This window comes from Molothrus ater, chromosome 16, assembly GCF_012460135.2.
Source record: "Molothrus ater isolate BHLD 08-10-18 breed brown headed cowbird chromosome 16, BPBGC_Mater_1.1, whole genome shotgun sequence".
Classification (NCBI taxonomy): Eukaryota; Metazoa; Chordata; class Aves; order Passeriformes; family Icteridae; genus Molothrus; species Molothrus ater.
The window spans coordinates 12,641,002-12,666,498 of record NC_050493.2 but is presented as its reverse complement, the minus strand read 5'-3'; the positions used below and the strand labels follow the sequence as shown (position 1 = coordinate 12,666,498).

General features: G+C 42.2%; 1 protein-coding gene across 21 annotated transcripts in view; it reads left to right on the top strand.

The window, feature by feature from the left end:
* The window catches only part of RBFOX1 (RNA binding fox-1 homolog 1), a 1,183,000-nt gene that overhangs the window by 570,263 nt on the left and 587,240 nt on the right, over positions 1-25,497 (top strand). For 2 of the 21 annotated variants that reach the window (XM_036392512.2, XM_036392508.2), the window contains exon 1: positions 1,384-1,681. The exons of the other annotated variants lie outside the window; for them this stretch is intronic. In XM_036392512.2, the coding sequence (XP_036248405.1) occupies positions 1,637-1,681 (45 nt within the window). In that variant the 5' untranslated portion in view covers positions 1,384-1,636. Of the gene's footprint in view, positions 1-1,383; positions 1,682-25,497 lie in introns of those variants that run through there. 21 annotated transcript variants of the gene reach the window in all.

The following is a 25,497-nucleotide window of genomic DNA, read 5'->3' as shown; positions in this document are numbered from 1 at the left end:
TTCTAGTGGATCTGACCATAATGCTAGGAATATATGGTAAAGATCAGCTTTCAATAACAGAACTAATAAGCCAACATACAGTATTTTGTTGATTGTAAGTGGTAGAAGATGGTATTTTAGTAATCCCTGTATTTTCCTTCGCCCATGTTTTGACACACAGGGTGATTTAATTGGAATTTCTAACATTTCAGTGCTTTAATGTTCTGAAACATATTAGCTCTGCCTTAGCAGTTAGTGTTTATTCAATCTCAGAGCACTGTAGGCTCATTAATCCTTCGAGCCCTCCTGAGAAGTCAGAGATGGGAGACACTGGAAGTTGTATTATTCTAATTTTACAAGTGGGAAAACTGAAGTGATGAATAATGTGGTCAAGGCCACGCAGTGAGGCAGTGTGAGCTCTGAGATGTTCTGGCTATTAAACCAGTGGTCAGGCCAATCCTTGCTACATTCTCTTTTCAAATTATACACTTCATTGTGATTAAGGTGCCTTAATGGTCCCATAGCCTGTCTAGGTAGAAAGTTTAATAAGTTGAACATGGCTACAATAAAAACTTCCAAACAAGGAAAACACTATGAAATTACAGCCTGAATTTAATATTATTTTCTATATGTTAAATCTTCATAGCACGTAATTAAGCCTTGTCTCTCCTATTCTGCCAGAAAGTATTTGTATTTACAAAAAGGAAATGATTGATATCAAGTTATTTTCCAAGAGATGAAATTGTTCTCGATTTTCATTGCAGAATAATGATAAACATTGAAAGATGTTTAATAAACTTTTCGGGGGTTTTTTGAGAAATAGTGAATATGTGGTATGAAAATTCATTTTACAGAATTAGAAAAGTCCTCTGAGCAGCCTCTTGAGAATTTTTCAATAGAGCACAAGTGGTTGTTTGCAGATTGTAACTTCAGTTGCATAAATAGATGTACTTTGAAATAGCAGCTTGTTTGGTAGGGCATAAGGAGTGCTTTTGTGTAGTGAAAGGGATCAGTTTTTAATGTTTATCTGAAACTTTTTTTTTCCTTCTCCTCAAATGGGTTAATTGCTGCCATCTCTTGTGCAAGATTGTCAGGTTTTGTTTCTGTTCCAGCCAGTCTTTATCTTAAAAATGACATAGTCTGCAATATTATTCTAAAAGGAATTCAGAATTTAGCAAGAGATTTACCATCATTTAATCCAACTGTTAACCATTTCGTATATACAAGATTGATCCCAGCAGTGAACCCCTGCAAACTTTAGCACCACGTCCAATATTTTAACAAGCAGCTAATATTCAGCCCATCCATTAAGCCATCACTCCATAAATGAATTATTGAGCGCAATCTCCTCTCCCGTGCCCACCTTCCTTTCCCACAAGGCTGTGGTTTTTAGCGAAGCCGGCGTGGAGCCGCTCTTATCTCCAAATAAAACAAACCGGCTCCGCCGAGCGCCGGCACTGCCGAGCCCGGCAGGGAGGGCAGAGGCAGCCGAGGGCTCTCGGCAGCATCGCGGCGGCATCAGGAGCGCAGCAGCGCATGGAAACTCCTCCGTCCCGTCCCGCGGCACGGCCGGCGGCAGCGCGGCTGTAGCGGGAGCCATCGCCGCACGCTGCAGGGCCGCCCGCTGCCCCCGGCTCCTCCCGCATCGCCGCCGACCATGAAACCCTGGCAGCTGCTCGCAGGCGTGGGAGATGCCCTGCAGGTAAGGCAGCGGCAGCTCGGGGCGAGCTCGGCCGGAGGAGGGAGGGAGGGAGAGAGGGATGGATCCATCCTGTGCCCGCGCCGGGAGCGCCCCGAGCCCGGCTGTGCCCGCCGGGAGGGGCCGGGGACACGCGGAATGCGGGCTGCCCCACCTGAGGGGACAGGTGAGGGGGATCCGGCCAGGTGAGGGGTGAGGGGGATGCCGGCTAGGTGAGGGGGATCCGGCCAGGTGAGGGGACATCGGCCAGGTGAGGGGGATCCAGCCAGGTGTGGGATGCGGGGATGTCGGTCAGGTGAGGAGGATCCGGCCAGATGAAGGTGAGGATGATGCCGGCTAGGTGAGGGGCGCGGCGATGCCGGCCAGGTGAAGAGGATGTCAGTCAGGTGAGGGGCGCGGAGCTGCTGGCCAGGTGAAGGAGTGCAGGGATGTCGATCGGGTGAGAAGATGCGGTGATGCCGACAGGCTGAAGAGATTTTGGGCTGCGGGCCAGGTAAGGGGCTGCGGGGATTTGTTGCTGCCGGCCGGGTGAAGGGGATACAGGATGCCGGCCAGGTGAGGGGGATGCCGGCCGGGTGAGGGGGATGCAGGATGCCGGCCGGATGAAGGGATGCCGGCCAGATGAGGGGATGCAGGATGCCAGCCGGGTGAAGGGATGCCGGCCGGGTGAAGGGACACGGGATGACGGCCGGGTGAGGGATGCCGGCCAGGTGAGGGGGATGCAGGATGCCGGCCAGGTGAGGGGATGCCGGCCGGCTGTAGGGACGCGGGATGCCGTCGCGGCTGGGCTGCGTGCCGGCCCGGGGCCGAGGGATGCTCGGGGCTGAGCCGGGTGTGTGCCGGACAAACTCCGCGTGTTCCTCTGCCTGCGAGCGCTCCTCGGCGAGATGCCGACAGAAAACAACGTGCGGGAGGGATTATCCATCCTCCCTGCGTGTTTGGCTGAAGTTTATGTGAACTTCATCTTCAGAAAGCTGCTTGGCTTTCTGTGGACGGAATATGTATTAGCATTTATATGAACGAGAGCAAGGGTGTCATTAGAAAGGGGTTTGTCAGGTGGATTATTGCCTGGTGATTGCTATTGCAGGTTACAGGATTCCTGACCAACCTGCATGCCTGTTTAACTTCAAGGTCCCTGTGTGTCACCAGCATAATATACTGATCTTAGAAAACACAATTTATGAGTATTTGGAGGTTTTATTACTGTACTTGTTAAAATGCATGGGATATAACAGCAGCAGCATTTTGTTAATAAATACAATTTAAACACAGGTAATTTTGGCTAATAATCCATTTATATGTGTTTGCATTGAAAAAAAAAGCAGGAACAGGGTATAAAAGACTAGGATTTAAAAATGCCTATCGGTTTCCAGCTGGATATAATTGCAAAGTAATTTAAATACTTTGAATGACTTTAGCAATATTCTTGCTTTAAAAAACCCACACACTTCAAAGTGTGCAAAAAAAATGTTGAGGGGAGTGGGGAAGGTGGATTTCTCTAGCTTTTTAAAAAAAGGACTCTCGTGCAGACTCCTAATAGGGAGATAATATTTTTGAAAGACTTGCTGTCACATGGAGGAGACTCTGGCACAGCCCAGAAGTGGAGTGCTGGGCTCTGCAGTTCAGACACTGTAAAATCACATTGCTTCCAGGGCTGTACATTAAATTCCACCTCAGGTACTTGATTTTGATGGATACTGAGTAATTGAGTAAGATCCAAACCAGCCTTTGTATTTGTCATTTCTGTAGGGATAAGGAATTTGGTCGTAATACAGAAGTAATTAGGATTTATGTAAATGTTACATAGAAAGTTTGCATTTTGTCTTATGAAATATTTAGAAAAATCAGTTTACATGCAGTACATTGGTTCCATGTGTATTTCTAAAATGAAGCAACAGATGGGTATAAAGTTTGAATATCTTGATATTCTGACCATACATTATTGTTTTTTTCTTAGATATTTAATGTTCCTGATGCTGATCTGTTTCTTGAACATGCAAGTAAGGTTGAAGAGTGAGCAAAACTCCCACTCAATGAACAGTGTTCCCTGTCTACAGCAGGAGCAGTAGTGCTGTGGAGAATTTTTAGTTCTTCAGATTTGAATCATTTAATGAAAAGGAAAAAGTGAACTTTGAGGTTTTATCCTTTACAGGGGTTTTTCTGTGAGTGCCTGGGGAGTGTCTGTCTATCATCAGCTTTGCTTCCTTTAAACCCATGGATCTAGGAGGGGTTTGATTCTCCCTTGGGAGCTCTCCTTCCAAAGCAGTGCATTTTTTGGCATTTTTTGGTCTTGGAGATGCTGTGGGCACACAGCAGCTCCCATTGCATTGCCTGCTCTGGAAGCTGCGGGTAGGCAGTTCCATTTAATCAGTGTCTCCACATCCAGCACCCTGACACCTCGAGGAGTTCATTGCACAGTTCATTGCACCCCTTTCCAGGCACAGGTTTGGGAAATTTGAGCTTTGTGTTCTTGCCTACTCCCACTTAAATAAATATTTGAAATCAGAATAACTTAACAATGGGCAGATGAAGCAACTTCAAGGTGTTGCCTTCGGTCTTTCCAACTTCAAACCACTTACTTCAGTAGCATCATTGCCATGGAATTGTTCCAATTTATTCTTTTTGTGGTAGAAGTTTCATGTAGGATCTCAGTTTTGCTCATACACCAGAAAACTTTTCCAGGAAAAAGTAATAAATAAAAAAAAAAAATAAAAAAATTAATAGTTCAAGTGATCAACTTGGTGGCATTTGAAATGCTAGAAAAGGTCTAGAGTAATGTTCTTGAGAATAATATTGGAAGTTTGGGCTTTTCCTTTTGTAAGGAAAATATTGCTATTCAATTTTTACTTCATTTTATGACGATAAATATGTTAGAAGTGGTAACTGAAGAAGCATCAACCTACAGAGGAGAAGGGAGAAAAATGTGGTCAACTCATGCTTGTAAGTTATTGTTGTGGTAATTGTGAAAAAGTAAACTGGGGAAAAAATACATAGGGAATTTTAACTGTAGAAGATATCTTGTCTGAAGTTTACTTCATATTTTAATTTAAGCAAACAATGTGTATTTATTAACTCCTTAGTAAAAACCAAGCTACTAAAGTCAAGCTTTCAGTTGACTTCAATGATAAGGATTTTGGAGTTTTTGTTGGAAGGATTGTGCCACAGGATTGTACCTTCCCAGGGTTTGGAGATGGGAACAAAGGCTTCAGAGGGCATTGATTATTTCAGAAATTTTTCAGTCTTTTGGGGGGCTTTATATATATTTCAAGATTGGGACATAATTTATGGCATCTCCTAAGAGCTATGCATAACTTTTGAAATGTGTTAACTTTATTTGAGGATAAAGTTTTAAAAGTATTACTGTGCCATAAATAGGTATATGTCCAACCTAGGTGGCATCAGCTGAGGTGGAAATTAGCAGAGCTATCTGCCTTTCATTTCTGCTGTCTTGGAATGTGTTCCAAGGAAAGGGAATGTGCTCTCCTGGGCTGTGCTGAGGGGAGATCAGGAATTCAGGAGTTCACTGGTCTCCAGCTGCTGGCTGTGCCCAGGGGTGCCCTTTGGAGCACAACAAGGGCCATAAATCCACAGTCAGCAGATGGAAGGGAAACACAGGCCTGTCCTTTCAAAGGGTGCATCACAAATGTGTTTTAGTTAAAATCCAAGTGCTGTGGGACTGCATTTGGGTGAGATAGCAGACAGTGGAAAGAAATAAATGTGTCACTGCCAAAACTCTGTTCTGGTGGCATTTCCTTCTAAATTTATCATGTCAGCCATAGAGCTCTCTGTCTGTAGGAATAAGTCTTTTCCATTTCATTTTATTTTTATTTTCTTTGTAAGGTATCCAGTGGGGACGTTAAGGAACGTGGCACAGTCACTGTCTTCAGGGGCTTTGTGCACTCACTACTTCTACCTTAGCTGAACTTCAGTTTGGACAGTGTGGGGACATGTTTGCTTTGTGGGAGTGGAGTTGAGTGCAAGCATTTCTTCTTTTTGCTTGTCCTCACCCTGCCTGTTGCTCTTTTCATTTCTCTTACCCCTGCTAAATTGCAGAGGCTGTGATTCCCTTCATTGTCTTTGAAAAGGAACACAGTGTGACTTCCTTCACCAGGTTGCAATCAGAGACTTTTGTGGGTTTTGTTTCTGTGCTGTAGTTAATTACAGATTTCATGCACAGCAATGAGGCTTCTGCAGAGAGAAATTTCACTGATGGTCAGGAATATTTCAAAAATTGCTTTCGTCTCACAGGAGTGGAGGCACGCAAACTTTTTCTATTAAAATGGAGAAACTGCTTGAGTCAGCAGGAACATCCAGATTGAGCAAAACTAGGTTATGAATCCGAGCAATTAAACATGACAAAGAGCCCAGTTTTACTGCCTGGACTTAATATCCTTCCAGTATTTTTATTTGAGACATAAAAACTTCAAAATGTTCCTTTGTGTCAGGTGTTGACAAAAACAAGGTATACCTCCATACCCCACAACGTCTTGAAAATCCTCTTGCTTTACTTTTGCACCCACCATTTTTATTTAAGTAGTTTTATTCTCAGGAGAAGGAAAAACTGTTCTTTTCCTTTGTTTTGGATACCTGGAGTTTGGCAGCTACTCATTAATTACCTGCATTTTGGTAGAGATAATTAAAAACTGGTTAAATATTTAGAAATTATTGAAAGAAGCTTTTTTAACCAATATTCAATATGTATGAAATATGGGGTTTTGCTAATGATGATTAGAAATCCCATCAACATTTTCACATGGAACACCAGAGGATCTGTTTTGTTGTAGTGTTTTTGGGGTTTTTTTTCTGTTTTTATGTATTTGATGTTCAGAAACTGTAAGCAGGTTTCCTCTCTGGTAACTACTGCAAATTTAGCTGGGAAGAGGAGGGGAGGGACATAAGGAGATGTAAATCATGGCACTGATGGCCCAAGCTGAACTTGATCAAAACTTCAGCAAAGATTTTCTGTTCACTGCTCCTATGGTGGAGATTGATGTGAAATCCTGAGAACAACCTCCCACACTTTGTACATGTGAATTATTCTGCTGGTGCTGTGCTGCTCCCTGGACAGGTGTTTATGTCTTTTTTACCTTAAATGTTTTCCTTGTTAAGGCTGACCTTTCTGATTCCGTGACTAACAGGAATCCAGCAATGATGTTTGATCGTTTGTTCCAGATAAATGAGTTGTAGCTTACATCAGGACTTGTTTCTGACTGCTAATTAACCTGACTCTAATGGTTCCTTTAACTGTAAAAACCTCCTACAGCCGAGTGAGAGGCACACGTGGCACTGAGAACTTGCACCATTGCCTGGTGCTCTGAACAAAGCCAGCATCCTTTGGGAATTTCAGCTGTGCCTTTGCAGAAGTGAAGCAAGTCTTCTAAGAACACAGCACTTAGATCAGGCCCTGCTGGGGCAGGCTGGCTCCCTCCTGGGCTGTTTCATGTGAGTTTTATGTTTCCATGTCAGCATGAGGTGTTCCCTTTGTCCAGCTGCTCTGCCTCGGTGCCAGGCCATGTCCTTGGGGCTGCACTCCTGGGGACAGCAGGAGTGTCCTGCTGCCTTCCATGGCCCAGCTTTGCAATGTGTGATAGCAGCAGGCTGTGTGCACAAGGGCAGGAGATGCATTTTATAGAAGAACAGATCTGCTGTCACCTGTGCTTGCAGGGAAGGTTTGGTATTTGGCTGTGACACAGAGAAATCTCAAACCATTTGTTTGTTTGGGTTTTTTTCTTGGAATATTTTGCAGGAGCAATGAAAATGAAAATCATCTCACGCTTTCATTTGAGTAGTTCAGCCATTTTCCAACAAGTGTTTATTGATGAGGTCTGGATGATGAACAGTGGTGGGGTGTCCAGGTTTTCCACCTTGCTGGTTAAGCCAGCACCACTTGAGGCTGTAATCCTGCACTAATCCCCACAGTTACCAGGAAAAGCAGGGTACCACTGCTGTGCCAGGGAGCAAAATCATCCCAGAAGCAGATCTCATTTCAAATGGCATTTCATTCCAGGCTTTCCCAGTGAGGCTTTCCCAGTGCCAGCAGAATCAAAAATCCAATCATGGCAGACTGAACTTTGTACCAACAGAGAGGCTGTGGGAAGCAACTTAATTTCATTTTGACTTTCACATTTGAAAGTTTGAGCCTTTTTTCTTATCCTTGCTCATTCTTTGAGACACAACAGGAAGAAAGGATTTACTAAGGGGAAATATTAAGAATTGGCATTGGGTATTTTACTGCATTTTCTTTACTTCTAATTATATTTTCAAGATGTCACAGTCTCTTAAACAAGTTTCTGTGGTTTTATGAGAACTGGTAAATCAAATTGAGCGCAGTCATGTGATAGCTTAGCAGAAGTTCTGTTTGCCCAATTTTAATCTCGAGAGCAGAAGGTTTTAGCAGCTGCCTGTGGTAGCTGTGGCTCACTAATTGCACCCCTTCTGAATGCAGGCATTTGAGGGTGGTCTTTAGAACTGGAACCCACGGTCAGGGGGAGCTCAGCTGTGAAAAGTGTTCCAGCCTGGGGGTTATCGATGACATGAGGCTTTAAAAGGAGGATCCAGGGGAGTGCTGATATCTTTGGCAGCAGCCACTGATGCCCTGTGCAGGCTGCCCTAGAATGAGGCTGGACAGAGCTAAGGAATAAAGCAGGGATTGATTCAAAGCATCTCCTCCATGGATCCACCTTGGGCAGCACAAGAGCCCAGCCAGGGCTGCACCCAAGGTGAACCAAAATGGTCACAAAATGAATCCAAAATGAACCAAAATGGTCACAAAATGGGTGACAGGTCACAGGGTCTCTCATTTTACAAGTTCTGCTCCATTTACATCTTGCAGTTCATTGTCCCATTCCAGCTTTAGCCCCTGCAGTCCCATCCTTGTTTTTCTCTCTCCAGCCCACGGGGTTTGTGCTCCTGGGCTGAGATTTGGATCATTTGTCCTTGGTGCCCAGCTGGAGCAGGAATTGTTTTGTCTCCCTGCTCTGTGCACAGAGCTCACCATGCCCTGATGTGAAGACCAGACCCACACACTAAAGCAGCACAGAATGTGAAACGTAGAAAAGCTCAAACCTGAGGCATCAGGCAGGAACTGAGCTCCTGTGCAATGCTGTGTGTCCTGTAGGAGGAGAAACTGCTCTGGTCAGGTCCTGCTCTAAGCAAAAAAATCCAACTTCTAAAAAGAATAAGTGCAAAGAGCAAACATCAGCAATGCTCTATGGATGTCATGAGCTCTTCCTGCAGCAGCCATGAGCTACTGGGCAATGAAAAATAAAGCTCAGGCCTGTTTGTATGTTGGCATTTCTTCTAATTAATAGAAGCATCATGCCTGTATGTGAGTGCTTCACTAATTAATGATTGCATTCCAGGCTGGGCAGGGCACTCTGCAGAGGGGAGGCACTGTGGCAGTTCTGCTTTCATTCATTTTTGCCCACATGTAACTGAGCAAGCACAGAACAAAACTCCATCCTGTGTTACAGTGAGGCATTTATGTGAAAAAATCCTTTTATCCCAGCTTGCAAGAAAATTATAAAAATGTATAAGTTTTTTCCCATGTACTATTTTTCTTTTCACTTTAAAGGCTTTGTCCTAAATATTGGTGTGGATTTTTAAGAGCAGTGATGCAGAGGACACTCTTCCATGCCATGGAGTCCAGCCCTGCTCCCTGCAAGGAGTCAAGTGTCATTGATTATTGACATCCTGTTCATCTTTCAAGCTGTCAAAAAGGGAAGGTCCCTTCCCTCCTCAGACTACCTGTTCCAGTACTAAGAAGTCATTACTGTCTTGAAAAATATTTTTTTGCTAGACAAATATAAATTTCCCATGCTGCAGATGACCTCAGTGTTTTATCTTCTCAGGGAACCTGAAGAAAAAAAGATTTCTCTGCTCCCTGTGCGAGTCTTTTATGACAGAAGCTCTGATTCAGACCTGAGGTTTCTGTCCCAGGCATTTTAATTTCTATATTTTGCTTCAACCTTTCCTAGTTATCATTTAGATTAGAAATCTTTATTTTGCATCTAAGACATTATTTTAGAACATTTTTAATTTAAATAAAAACATTGCTTTCAAGTAGTTTACCTTGGAAGACAGATATTGGCCATGATTTATAATCAGGATTATAAAATTATTATTGTGAGATGTCAGACATTTGAGTCTGTAGCTCTCACAGCTGACTTGAGATCTCTAAGCTGCCTGTTGGGCTTTTTTGCAACAGAGGTTATGAGCTTTTTTTATTTTGCCAAAGTCTGCTGGAAAGTTTTATTACTCTCTCAAATTTATTGAAGTGTGGATATGTGTGTGTGATCAACTGTCTCATAAAAAGATAAAAGTTATAAACTTCTGCTGATACATTCAAGACTTGATTAGCTCTGCCTGCTCTTGGTTCACATCCTTTCTCTGGATGAATTTCTCTGAATTATTGCTCTGTGCATTTATCCTGTCACTTTAACCTCATGGGACAAGTGCAGGGTGGAGGAAGGGCTGTGAGGGGATGCTCGAGGCTCTGCCTGGCCACTCCAGGGAGGGGAATCCAGGGGGGTCTGAAGGGGTCTGTCCTTGGATCAGCTCCTTCTGCCCAGCCTGTGTCACCCAGGGCCCTGTGTTATCCCCCTGCAGCCGAGGGCAGGGGGTCACTGCAGCCCTGCAGAGCTGAGGGTGAAGCACAACTGGGACAAAATGGAAAAAGCCTCCGGAGCTCTCAAACACATCTATGGAAAGTGATGCAAATCTATTCCATAAATTTGTAGTAAACCTTTTTTCTTTTTTGGCAATTAGCAGCTAAATGACTAATATTATAAAATAATGGGGTGTGAGTCAGTGGCTGGTGCACAGCTTGACTTTGGCTGAGGTGTAGAACAAGAGGGGTGGAGGTTACAAACTCCAGCAGATCATGCACCGAGTGTATGACTCGGGCAGATCATCTTGTGCCTTCTCAGGAGGGAGCTGCCTTGGGCTCTCCTGATTCCCTTCAGGTTTTAGCACCACTGGAGGAGCCAAGGGCATTGTGCCCATTACGATAACAGAAGACAAAGATGGATGAGGGAGCTGAGATTCTTATGGGGAATTATCTTTAGGAATGGCATGCAGGATGGATACATTTATTCCCCCAAAGCTTTGTGTCTGTGAAGCACAAGGACTGTAAAATTCTAACTGGATCCAGGCATTTCACTGAATGTAGGGAGGAGAGTAAGGTAGCTGCTAATCCTTTTTAGTTATTTTAACAAATTTCCAAATTTTACCCATGTTTTGAGAAAACTGGAAACATGGAAGAAAAGAACCAGACAGCACTGCAACTTTGGCATGTCTCATTTTGGCATAGTAAAAGGAATTGTCCTTTTTTTTTCCCCGCTGAGAAATTTCCTTTTCATTTTCCTGAATGTTGTAGAAAGTGCCTGGGTCCAACTTGAGTTAGTAACAGATGTTTCATTTGATCTTTCAATCCTGCAGACACAAAACTGCATTTCTGCTTAAAGAAACAAATTCTGACACGTAATTGGATGTAACAGCATTGACATGTTCTTCTCCTCCATGGCTGCAGTGAGTAGGTTGGGAAGCTGTGGGCTTAAATTAGACAAAGGAAGGTTTAGATTGGGCATTAGAAAGGCTTCCTGATGGTAAGAATACTTAATATTTAATCAGATGAATTAGGAAGATTATGGGATTTCTGTTACTTGAGGCTTTTAGGAAAGGTTTAGGAAGCAATGCCAGAAAAATGCAGCTGTACATGTAAACATGTTCTACAGAATTGATTTATAGCTGACAGAACTCAGTTCTCAGGGCTGTGTTTTTCTGAGATAGAAAATCTTTCTCAAATACCAAGGTTAATTCCCATTTAGAGGCAAATCTCTCGTGTTCTTACCAAAAGGGTTTTTTAACCCACGTTCAGAACCTGACCTGCTGCTGCTGCCACACTCCATGAGGTGAGGCACTGAACCAACATCAGAGCTGTTTCCTAGGAGCAGAGTTTGGAAAACACTGGAGTTTGCAAAGTTTCTGGTGAAACCCTGGATCTTTTCTGAGGAACAGTGCAGGGAGGGGTGTGCAGCTCTTCAAGCCCTGCTCCCCTCTGGGTGTCCCTTCTGTCACACTGTGCTGGCTGGGCACACTCAGCTGGACTTCTGAGGAACTCCTTGGTCTGTATTTATGGGAATCCTGGTCTGTGTTTATGGGAGCTCTGAGTAATCCTCTCAATAAGAGACAAGACAGCTATAATAGAATTGATGTCTTTGGAGATGGGTTCTGTATAACCTCTTGTATCTATAGTACACACCCCAGCTCCCCTTGTTGCTGTAATATTGCCTTTAGCATCAAAAATACAGACTTTTGGATTATATTTTTGCTTTGTTAATAGAAAGCATTTTTTTCATCTGAGGACTGTGCAGACTTTCACATCTATTAATAACATAACATTAAAGGGGTTTTTTAATAAAAAGCTGATTACATAGAACATATTAGAACTCAACAACAGTTGAGACTTTTTTTTTTTACTATTTGAGAAGTGTAAGAGTGCCTTGGAGCCAGAGAGGCTCTGCTGTGCTATTTTCTATGTAGTATTCTACACATTCTATATAGGAGCCAGCAACCTCTTGCCAAAAACCCCTCCAGCTGAGGAAATAACAGAATTAAATGGATGTGCTCTTAACCAGTTATTATTGTCCTGGGAATTTCAGTTTACCAACTGAAACTGAAGTTGCTTGATTCAATGTGAGCACTGTGAGGAGGCAAAGCATGCTGGACACCCTCTTTTCACCGTGTTTTGTGTTTTGGGGTTTTTTATCTAGTTACTAGAGCCAACAACATGTTTGGCACAGGATAGAATACTGTGTTACAGAGAACTGATTCAAATCTTGAAGACAGTGCTCCATCAGTTGCTGTGCTTAGACAGAGAAGGAACGGCAGGCAACCAGGTCCCAGAGCCCTCCCCACTCCTTTTGGTACAGCACAAGCCCCTGATGTAATTGTTAAAACTAATTTTCAACTTCTTCTGTATAAACAAATAGTAAAACATCATATTCTGCTTAGAAATTATATTATTTTGAATGAAACAATGCTACTATTAATCACGTTCAAAGAAAACTGTGGTTTTAGAGTAGTCTGTGACAAATAGCAAACTGATATGGAGGCACTAAGTAGCTTTCTGTAATATCTGTATTAAAAGAATAGCTGCCAAGATGGTTATTACTTACAGGCATCTCAAACTTCAACAGGTTGATAAAGAATTTAATATTTTCATATGCTTCAGTGTAAAGCCATCTGTCACAGTGACAGAACAAAGTGTTGGGAACAAGAACAAACGTATGTTCATGGAGGTTCTCCATGGAATGTTAGCAGGGAAGACACAAGATGCACAGCAGGATCTTGTAACAAGTGGGCAAGGGATTTGAAACAGCATGGCCATCATCTTCAATATTTACAATTACCGTTTCTTTTCTAATTTCTTTTTGTGTAGAAGTGCTAAAAAAATAAAAGTCTGTCAATACAGATGGTGAGGGAGACAGATATACCAAGGAAAATAGCATTTGCATCCACCTTTTGTAGTTTTTCATGTTCCTGCTCTCGTTTCCTACAGTTTTAAGCTTCTGTCTGGGTACATCAGTGTATACATTAGACCTCAGGCAGTGTTTCATACATCTGCTGGGCTTTTTAGTGCAAATTAAACAGCCTCAAACACACACAGGAGCTGAACTTTGCTAGTACCTTCTCCCCATCCCCCTTTTGGGAAGGATTTTTATTTGAGGCTGCACAGAATGAATCACATTGCGGTGTTTGAAGCCAGAAGGTGACATAGTGTGACTTTTAACCTGCCATACCCCAAATGTGGGACACAGTGTGGGCTAGTAAGAGATACAAAGGGATTATGAGGGGAAAAATGGGACTGAGACATAAAAAAGTGTTCAAGAAAAGTTACTTTGAATCTTTTGTCAGTGATATTGCAACAAGAAAGATCCAGTTCTAAAAAATCTATATGGTTGGATTTTTAGTTATAAGGTATAAAGGATATATTTTACAGTGATCCTGTTATTTTCAGGCCTCCATTCTCTCTCCAGGTTTGGGTGACTGAGAGCAAGGATTGAATTTGATTGTGCCTTAGCAGCACTGTGAATTTTCTAGGAAGCGTATTTTTATATTTAAAATGATAGCTGCAAAGGAGATGTGTGCTGAAGGGTGAGGGAGCAGGGTATGGCACAATTCCCTCCCTCATTCAGGCCTGAAATGCTGCCCTGTGACACAGCTCCATGGGCCAGTTCCCCACTCTGAACTGGTGCATTCCCCAGCCACGTGGGGATGGGCAGCAGGGCTCATTTCACCTTTTGAGGAATATTTGAAGTTTTGCTCTCATAATCCGTTTTCTTCACCAGATTCATAAACACAACATGGATGAATTTTCATCAGCCTTCGGAAACTGAAGCCAGTGAGATGTAGAGCTGGGATTGCACAATCCCCTCCTGGAGATGACAAACCACAGGAGGATCCTGATGTTGGATCCTCCCTGTGCCATTCCGTGCTGGCTGCACGGAACCTGCACATCCTTCCGTGCTTTGGGCAGTCTGGAAGCTGGGGATTGATTGCACTGGGACATCGTCCAGCCCTGTGAAGGTGTCCCGTGATCGCCTTAAAGGAGCAAAGTGTCTGAGCGTTTATTGGAGTCCCGATAAATATGCAAATTCCCAATTTTTACTCGGCAACACTGACATCGTGTGGCAAAGAGGAAAACCCCAACCCTGCTTCAGTACCGAGCAGGGAGTAGTTAAAAAAAAAAACAACCTCCTCAATTTTAATAAAACACTCAAAAAGAAGAGTCTCCAAGACCTTCAGTGTTCCCCTCTAAATGAAGACAAAGAACCAAGGAGAGAGAAATGCAGTGCCTTGCTCAGACTTGAGTTATCTCATATCTATTTTACTTTGGGCTGAGCAGGCTCTGGGAACAGCTTTACCTTGGTTTTGATGTTGAAGGGATGAGTTTGATCCTCAAGGCAACAGGTTTCAGTCATCAGGGTATAATGCAGTTCCCCTTTGAGCACTCCTTGTGTTTCCTCAGGTATCCAGGTTTGTCAACACATCTTTGACAGTGAGTCTTGCAATTATGTACATCTACAGTGTTTAAAAAAGATTCTGACAGGTAGAAGTTGTGGGAGGGGAGATATCCTTCTGCTTTTCCATTAATTTTCATTGCATTTTCCCATGTCCTTTTTTCTGAGAACTGAATTTTCTAGTTCTCTGTGCCAGCTGTTGGTATTTATTTTGAGTCTGCTTTTTATTTCCTTTAAAAACCAAGAAGCCTTAGTGTTATTTCTCTGGGCTTTGTATAAGAATCTTGGGATTTTTAACCAGTTTGATCTTCTGTCATTACCATGGATGTTCTCTTGGACCCTCTTCCACAATTTGCATTCTAATTTTCATTCTGACTGAACCAGGTGTGTTGTTACTGCAAATTACAGGGAAAGTTCCTGGTAAGGTGTCACATGCCAGTGATTGTAGTGCTCTGCCAAGGGGTCCTGACTTGTTGTAAATAAGGTTTACAAATTATGAAGATGCTGCTGAGACTTTCTCTTACTGACAAAAAGGAGAAAAAATTGCAGTATTTTTTGTGCTGGCAGTTTCTTTGTCAAAATTCAGTCTCTTTCCCATTGTATTTCTCCCAGAATATGAATTTTAATAACACATTTGTAGCTGTTCTAATTTTCCATATATTTATATGCTACCTGCATGGTAAAAATTTCTGAAGCTATTTTTTAATATGAATAAATTGGCTTTTCTTACTCAGTAGACTATTCCCCCTTATTTGACTTGTATTTTGATGAACAATGGAAATTGGTGATATGATTGTGTGCTAACACTGCCCAGCATCAAATGCTGTCAGAATTATTGTCTAATGAATTCTACCATGCCATTAATTAAGATTGATATTAGCAAAATGAGCTTAGGGATTTGTTACATTTCCTGATACTGATTCTCTAGAAGTTACAGAACTACAAGGAGAATGCTGAATATAGAGTTTCCTCTAATAGGAAAAAACCATAGAAACAATAAAATACGAGAAACATGCACGGTTTTAACAGATTATATCAATAATCTGGGTGGGATTTGCTTCTCTTTGTGGAAGTCCACAGTGTCCTGAGAGCAAGGGTTGAGGCAAGGCAGCTCAGTAATTAGTGTGGGGTTCCTCCTGTCCACATCTCAGTGCAGCCTCTCTCAAACCCTTTGCAAGTCCTGCAGCATCTTTGCAGCCAGTCCTGTTTGCTGTTGTACCCTCTGCTGCTTGTTCTTTCTGAGCAAACACCCAGCATCTCCTTCATTGGATTTCATGTCAGTGCTATTTTCCAGCTGTCAAAAACATATTGCTTTGTTGAGAGATGAAATTTTCCTCCTAGAAAAGCCTGGTTTTTTTTGGCAGGTAGCTTGTCCTGTGCTGCAGTTTCTGTGTTGGTGATGAACCTTGCCCACAGGCCCCCAGATTGCACAGCAGAGCCTGCTGGGGGTGGTTTTCCCCCATTAATTATGGCTGTAGCTGCTGGTTTGTGGCACTGGGCACAGCTGATGTGTCTCATTTGTTTGAGGATGTCTCTCAGGGAGGATCAGGCAGAGGATGGGCCAGTTCAGGTGCAGTTCCCAGGCTGAGCTATGAGATGGAGCAGCAGCAGCTTGGGCATGGGGGAGGAAAAACTGAGGTACCTGCTGGGAAAAGGGGAGAGGGAAGGCAAGAACAAATAACTGCAGGTGCTCTGGGGGTGGTAGGGGGGATTTGTGTGCTCACAAGTGCCTCCTCACACATCTGCACAAACACAGATACCTCTGTTCTTTAAAAGCCTGCCTGTTGCTGCAGCTCCCCTTTTGTCTGATCCTCATTGAAGGAAGGTTGGGAATCACAGCTCTCCAAGGGCTGGGTTGAGGATAAGCACCTTAGAAATGGAGAGGAACTTAAAAGGATAGGGCTCTGCCATAAATGGAGATTCCTTGCCCTTCTGTTCCCTCTTTCTTTGGAGTCTTGCTGATGGCACTGAATTTCAAATGGAAGAAGAGAAATAAGTTGAAATTTCACCCCTCCCTAAAGGAGTAAATGCCAAGTGCAGAGCCACTGATTAAAAACATATCTCTGAGGAGCCTAACAGGAGCTAATCCTTAGGATATATTTAACTGTCTAATCCCTTTCTCTGGGAAGTGCATCAAGAGGTAGAACTTTCTTCTCTTCTCCATAGGTTACCTAGTTCTTCACAGAGCCCTTCCTGCACTTAGCCCAACTTAGCCCTTTCTTTTGTCTGTCTTTGACAGCTGATGAACAGTTAGCCTTCATTAAGAACACCATTGCTGTGCTTAAAAAGTACTTATTGCCAAGAATAAGCCACAAATTTCAAAGTTTATTTACCGTGGGGGCTCTAGTTAAATAGTTTCTCTCTCTCTGCTTGCACCTCTGCACATAGCAAGAGCCCTCCTGGCTGGAAGGGATAATAGAGGGATTATTTTCTCCCCTTAAGCAAAATGATGAGTTCCTGAAGTAATTGGCTGCAGTGCAAATTATAACTGCTCCTTTTGTCGTGACAGGACTATAATTATTTTGTGTCACTGGTCACCCCTCTGACAGCTTTCTGTTCTAAGTGCTACCAAATGGAAGTAAAAGGAGAAAAAAAAGAGAAGCATCTTTGTTCTTTAGTTGGTGGCAAGGCTTTTGGTGTTTACATGTTGTGTTCTCCACTGTGTGGAGAAAATAAGTTGGTGATTATTTGAATTATTTTTTACAGCGCAGAATAATTTGTAGTTGAGTGAAAACAGGAAAGCTACTTGAAATATTAAAAAGCATTCCTTGTAGACTAGGTTTTCTAATATGCAGCTTCTGTGAGATGTTTTAAAGTGTCACTTCAAGTCTGCGTTATGTATCTGCATAACTAATGTGGCAAAGAAGAAAATAAGGAAAGTTGTTTTAAGTGAGGAAGTTAGGCAGCTAAACATTGATTGAATTGTACTCTGAGACCTTGGGGAGGGGGCAAGGGAGAAGGGCATTGGGAAATGATAGATACAGGTAAAGAACTGTTTTGGTGCAGTTGTTGGTGTTTTTCATCAGCATCTCCCACGTGGACCATGATTCCAGTACACACTCTTGTAATCTCCTGCAGTGGCAATGATTCAGCTTGAAAATCAATAGGGCATGAGGTGTTTCAAGTTCTCATTATTGTAATGTGTCAACATCACTTTAGTGACCCCAGAGCCCTATGCTGGCTGATTTGTTCTCTGATTTATTGTGCAATCTTGTAGGCAAACTATAATTTCACTTGTGACCAGAAACTCTGCTTTTGTGGTTTGTGTCCCAGTCTGCAGCCATTAGGATGCTCAGAGATAATCAATACTTGTGTTTGCTGCTGAAGGTTGAATGAAGTTGTCAAGCAGCTAAATTACAAAGAATACAAACAAAAGAACATTGTTATGGCTGAGCAGGCCAGGAAATGTTTTTATTTAAATTTTCATTCCCTATCAATTCACAAATGCTTTTACTGCTTAGCATTGTCATAATTTATATTCCCCTCTATGCCTACCAGTTTCAGATCTTGAATTTAGTGGTTGTGGTGATTTACTCTATCACTGTCTTCAGGTTATCTGTGTTCCTTTCTGATCCTGTTATCTCCTCTGTATCTCTCCAAATCTAATAACATCATGAACAGGAAACAAATTATTTTAATTGTTCCAACTCAGCTTATTGTGCCTTTAATACATCGAGGCAAAGCAGCACTGTTCATTCTGCAGTGCTTCTCTTCCAGTAATGCTAATTTTGATGTTTGTTTACCTGATCAAAGTGCTGCAAATGATAGCAGCACGGTCTGCATCAGTTTATCCTGGGCAATATCATACCAGTTAATGTATTTAAAATATCTTCCATAAAACTGAGGTGGCTTTGCACACTCCAGAGCTCTTTGGACTTGTATCCCTCACATGCCCAACTGCATTGGAGGAGGCAACATCTGTATTTTTGATTTTTCTTGAAAAGCTGGTGACTAGACAGTGTTTTTCCAGTGCACATAATAGATTCAATATTTTCCTCCTTCAGAAGTGCTTGTTTCAGTAAAGCTTTCACCTTAACCATGCGAGCTCTCAGCTCACCTGATGAGAAAACTTCCAGCAACATGTGAGTGGAGCCTTAGGTGGAATAAATCAGAAGTTTTTAAAAAGTATATGAGGCAATTAGATCCATATTAATCACCAAATCTAATACAAATAGGAGAATATTCAGAACTGGAAATGAAATGGAAAAAAAACTCCTAATGTTTCAGATTCAAGATCAGAGATGTTCTAATTTTTGTAGTTGTTTAATAGGAGTTTTGTCGTTAGATTATGGAATGTTTATTATGGTATTGGGGAGATTAGAAAGTTAAAATTATCAAGAATATTTCAGTTTCTGTCCTCTTTTTGCTCAAGCCCTCATTTGAATTATAGTCTCTGAAACTAATTTTTTCTTTGGCTGTGTCTGTGTAATCTGAGGGCACGCAACTAAAATGGGGGACACTTTTTAACAGCTTCCATGTAAAACCATCAAAATGTAGGTATGTAAAACCATCAAAATGTAGGTATGTAAAACCATCAAAATGTAGGTATGTAAAACCATCAAAATGTAGGTATGTAAAACCATCAAAATGTAGGTATGTAAAACCATCAAAATGTAGGTATGTAAAACCATTAAAATGTAGGCATCACTACTGGCCAGAAGCCTTTTAATATCCAGTCCCTCCAAGGACAGGCTGGTGTCATTAATGAACAAGTGCATGGACAAATTTCCCTGTGCATTTGTCAGATGCAGAAATCCAGGAGTGTTTGGCTGCTGTAGGAAATGGTGCTCAGGTTTCAGGTGCTCCTCAAAGTGGGTATTAGCAGCCCTGGCTCACTGTGGAAAGAGGGTTTTTAATAGGAAAATGCCCCATAATCATTTACTAAGCTGATCTATTTAAAGACCTTTATGTGAAATTGAAATAATTGTCATGGGGTTGCTATGGCTTTAAAAAGTTAACATCTCTGGCCTTATATATCACAAAAAAAGATGTGGGTCTTTTCTGCAAGACAGTTTGACCTATATAAGAGAATAATCTGGCATAATGCAGAGCAGGGAGAAGAGGGGGAAGGTGGGCTGGAGCAAACCTTTCAAGTGTTGCACAGGCCATGAAAATCTGGGGAGCTGCTGGAAGGTAGATAACCTGCGCAAATTAATTTGTCTCCTGTACATGCCATGGTGTATAATTCAATTTATATTGCCAGTGTCCCACATTCTGGAGGCCAGGACTGGATTCAAGTTTCTTGTCTAAGCCTCCCCTGTATCCCTTGAAGTGCTTATTTAAAAACAAAATGCCATAAATACATGGAAAACCTGCATGAAAGTTCTATTCATTATTTCTTGGAAAGCTTCCTCATCCTCAGTATAGTTTTTGAAGTTTGCAGAAAAACCCTTTGTAGTTTGAACATTTTTCCCCCTTTTGCTAAATACCCATTGCACCATCACCCAGAGATTTCTAACGTACAAAATATCAGAGATTTGGGTCTTTTAGCTTGCTCTGGAAGCTTTGGGGAATTAGAGACATCTGTTGCATTATAACCCCTGTGTAACAAAATTAGATGCTTTTTCCCATCACTATTTGCCATTTCAGCTGTATGCACACTGCTGTTGTACTTGGCATCCTGTTAACCATTTCTGGTGCAAGAAGCATGATTATTTCATAATCCATATTCCATCACAAAGCAGACCTCATCTTGGTTTGAGTCATGCATTTAAATAAAAGGTACAGCCTGGTCCAGCAAAATTCTGGCCATTTTCTTTAATCTAATATATTTCCTTTGATCTGGAAGGGGGATCACCTCACTGGGATGAGATTGAGTTGTAGATATTTCCACTGGGTTTTGATGGCAGCTGATCAGAAAACTTCTGCTGGGATCTCCTCACACTCTGCTGTCATCAGGTGAGGAAAATGGAGACTGGTGCTGGGCCCAGGAGTGCTCTCATTATTGCCACTGAGCTCTCCAAGCACGGTGTTGAGGAGCATTGTAGGGAAAAGAAAAGCACTTTTTAATGTTTGTTTTGGGGTTTTTTTAAAGCTTGGAGCGTCACTGTAATTCCAGCTGGGTTTATTGTTTTCACTGTGCATTATTGAATTCCTGCTGGCGCTGCCACTGCAGGGAGCTGCAGCAATACCTGCATCCTGCTCAGCTGCCTTTCGGGGGCTGTGAGGCTCAGTGCTCTCAAAGCCCTTTGCAAAAGCGCCTTCTTAAAAGGATATTGTGTGTGTGTAAAGCACTGCTGTACTTGCTGAAACCTGGACAAACCAGAACCCTCCGTGGCTGGAGAAAATCACTGAGTGCTGCATCAGCTGCTTCACCAAATCAAAGATGCTGTGCTCAAACCTGAGAAACAAGAACTCCCACAGTGAGAGACAGCTTGCTACAGTGGCATTCAGCTCAAGGTCACACACAGCCTCAGCCACGGCGGGGAAGAAAGCCAAATGAAGCTTTTTTAGCAGTGCAAATATGTTGAGAAATATCATGAAGGGTGTGAAGATGCTGGAAAGGGAAACAGTAAAGCCCGTGTAGCAGAGCAGTTGTGTGGGCAGAGTTACAGCGATGGGCATGGGGAGATGAAGTCACTTCACATTTTGGGTATCACTAAAATACTTTCCTTACGTGATCCTGCTTTGTGTGTGGCTTTGTGGCATCTCACTCTAGTGGCTCTTACCCAAACAGATTTTATATATATACATAAATTGCTGTGAAATAAATGGGAATGGGAAGGTCATTCCCTGTCACAGCACTGATTTGATGATGGGAGGGGTTTGCTTTTTTTCTTGGGATGAGCAATATTTGGAATTTTGGACAAAGTTTACATGTATGTTTCTGAAATAAGGCTCACCAACCTTTATAACTCAAGTACCTTATGTATGTACCAATTATATTGATTCTGTGTTTGTTCTTTAATGGTACGCTTAATGCAATTTCAGATTGTAAATGCTGTTTCCTTTGACTATTACTGAGGAAATTTTTGCATCTGCAAGAAACAAATGGATTGAGATAATTTTTCATTCTCATTGGATATCAAAGCCTGAAAGAAATATTGATAGTTTTAACTTTAATATAATTTAAATGATATTTTATAATATTCTTCTGTGATATTAAGAAGTAAATATCATTGATCTGTTTTCAGCACTAAGTAATGTGGATCAGAACATGGTAAAATTGCTATTTTTTATTGTATACAATATTGGTAAATCAGTAATTAAACTAATTGGAGCTGTTGGTTCATTTTAGGGAGCTCTGAATTATACCATCTGTCTTGTTGGGGATGGATGGAGATGCCCAGATAATACCCCAGGCCCAGAGTGAGCTCTGCAGAAAGCAGAATTTCCCTTAGAAGGGAAATTCCTGTGGAGAATCGATCCTTGGGTACTGCTTGTTGAGATGTTTTTTTATGCCCACTCTGGAGCTCCCAAACTCTCCAGTTTAGAGCATGCTGGAGTAAATTAACAAGGTGATGTTCAGGTGGGTGCTGCTCTCCTCTCTGTGCCATTACCATTCATGCTGAAATTGTGCTTTGTGGGCAGTACCTGCTCGCTGGAATGGGATCTGGAAGCATTACAAATTGCAGCAGTGAGCCATATGTTTTGGGGAGGGAATTGAAATTTTCCTTTTTGACGGATTCCCTTGACACCGGGATCCCACTGTCATGCAGATTTTCCTGGGAAGGATTTTCCAGAGCGCTGCAGAGAGGGCTGGTGCTCAGGCTGGGCTCTCAGAAAGCTGCCAGAGGAGGAGGAGGAGGAGGAGGGCAGTGGCCTGGAGGGCTGTGTCTGACCCAGGAGAGAGGGGGAGCCTGGCAGTGCTTCAGGACCGCACTGAGCAGGGCTGGGGCTTCTGTTGACCATCCCACGTGCTCACAGCAGGTGCTAACTTAAACCTGGGTTTCACATTTGGAATGTTGTGCCATGACAAAATGTCCTTCTCTTCCTTCTTTGCTGGCCAGAGATCTACAGCAGAGCCAGAGCTGTCTCTGAGATCAAACATAGACATTTTAAATTCTTGTTAGATGCTAATTCCTGTTTACCTGTTGTTACCTTCCTTTAATTACATTGTATGTCTTCCTATTGACTGAGCTCTACATTAACTGTTCCTACTCCTGCATTTCTTCATTTTCCCTCATGCACTTGACATCAGCTCCTTCTTTCTGTTCCTCTCATTGTTCCAGTCACCTCCTGGAGTTAATAGAATTAAATTCTAATACTAACATTCAATTTGCAATTTTGGAGACTTGAAACATCACCTGCTCTGCATGAAGGAGTAGTTCCTGGGGTAAAGTTTGAATGTAGTATATTTTTAACAGAATTCAGAGGTTTGAAATCTCCTGCACTTGAGAGGTGCTTTCCACCCCCAGGAGTGCTTCTGTTGTAAGGGTTTCACTCTGGGATGTCCATATGCTCTTTTTTCCGCAGTGCTTACACTTCTCAGGGTGCAAGAAACTGGACAAGACAATTTAAAAAGAAAGCCTTGGAAAACAAATCCAGTAACTGACATGGTTCCACAGCTGTGACATTTGTGAGAGTGTTGAACAAACACGTCAGCCACGTGCAGGAAATATCCTGGCAGACCTGAGGCGCCCACTGGAAACAAGGAGGGGATTCAGAGGCACAATCTGGGTCAAACAAAAAGCAATGCAGCTATGGGGGAAGGACTCTGTGTTTTACATCCTTTCCTCTCTGGCACCAGGTATGGGGGGAGTTGTCTCTTCTCTCAAAATTCCCAGGCAATTATATTTTGAAAGAAATTGAACATAATGTGCAGGTGCTTAATATTTGACACGGCACTTCCCATTCTGCCTCAGCAGGTACTTATTGTTCTTTTGGCACTGCTCTGATGAGCATGTGATGCCTCTAAAATACTCTGATAAGCAGGAATCCTGGCTGTGAAACGTTCCTGGTGTTGTGGTATCATTTCTGACTCACTGGTTTGATGCACAGAAACATATGGTTGGTTACAGGGGTGGACTGAAAAGATACAAATGCCAGTGTGACACTTTGCCAGGACTGGCATCACAGAGAAGAGGAAGGCAAAGGCTGATATACATTTTAATTACAGTATTTGCATTGATAGTATTAATCACTGTTGAAAAAGCAGTTTATTTCAGGGGGTGCATGCATTAACAGCTCTGGTATTAGATGTAAAAACACACGGATCTGGAACCAGCCAGGTCCCAGCTAAACATTTGTGCCTTCCTTTCCCAGACCTGCAAAGCTTCCCTGCCAGTTCTGCATGACAGATCAATGGGGCAGGTTAAATGCAGGAATAAATAATTAGCAACTTTTTCATAAGCCTGAAGTATTTGGATGGCTGCTAGAAATGAAACAGAGATGTCCTGGATTATTTGGTCACTTCAAGGCTCGATTAGGAGCTCTGAGTGTCTTTCAAAGTTGTGTGTTTAATTTCTGATGAAAGCCTGAGGATGGATATAGAGGTTACTGGGTAAGAGAGCATTATCCAAAAGATCAGGGTCCTAATGTTAGACTGAAAATTCAGAGTTCTTTCCCAATCTGGATGACTTGCCCATGGACTTTCCACCATTATGACTGATTATATTAATATCTAATCTCTTTTTGATTATACTAATATATAAACTCTCTTCCCAGGTAATTTCTAATCTAGGTGCTCCAGCCTTTCAGGATTGAACAAGCATTGACACTGTAAGATTTTACTTCCACCTATTCCAAATCCTTCCCAAAAGGTCTAGAAAGCTGCTTTGCAACTTTGAACTCCTTCTTTATTTTGCAGACAACTAAGAGGAAAAACAGGAAAAATCTTTTTGAGGAAAGAAGAAGTGATGTGGTTTTGGTGTTGTTTTGGTTTTGGTTTTTGTTTGTTTTGTTTTTTTTTCTCTAAATAAGAATTTCGCATTTCATGAAGGTGAATTATATAGTAAAGATGAATTATGCAGCACAGAGGTCTGTAATTAACTTTATCACTTTATCTGTTTCTGATCTAGCAGGTCTTCAGGAGGAAACATGATTTAATTCACATTCCTATTATCTCTCTCCCCTTAAAAAAAAAAGATAAAGAAAAGACCTATTTTCTCAGTCTTCAGAAATGTGAAGACAATGTTATTGTGCTGCTCTGTTCTACCCTGTTTCTTTCAATTCCTATTTAATAAGACACAGGACATCTCTCATAAATTCTGTACCATCAGTGTAATGTTGCTTTGATGATACATTGCATGTTAAGTTGGGATTGGCATGAAAGGATTGTGAAGGCTCAGGAGAGATTTTTTAATTTTTTCTGTTTTTTCCCATAAATGTTCTGCATCTCTTGCTGTGAAAATCTATGGAGAGCTCTTGGTGTGAAGTTTGAACATGGGGTGTTCTGCCCTCTGGGCCTTGTGCAGCTGCTGCCCCCTGCTCCTCACCTGGAATTAGCTCTCAGTGCCCTCCCTACACCAAAGAGCTCCTTATTTTGGCAGCCCCCTCTGGAGGGGCACGGGTGAATCTCAACAAAAGATCCATTTCTGGAGCAGAGCAGGCCTGGACACTTGTCCTGACCCTTTTTCTGTGCTGCTGCACTAAGGGGGAGATGTTCCCCACGGGATCCCACCTGGAGCTGGCAGAGGTTTGGAAGCTCATTTCCAACCTCTGGCATTTGAAGTTGCTCTCTCTTCATTTCCCTGCAGGTATTTATGCATACCCTGGCATCCTGGTGGCTGTCTACCTGAAAAGCAATACATTTACTCTGTGTGTGCTTTTCTTTCCATGGATTAATGATGATCTCAACTTCAAGAATTACCCTGGGCATGAAATGTAATTTAGACACCTCAAACCTAATTTGTTGCA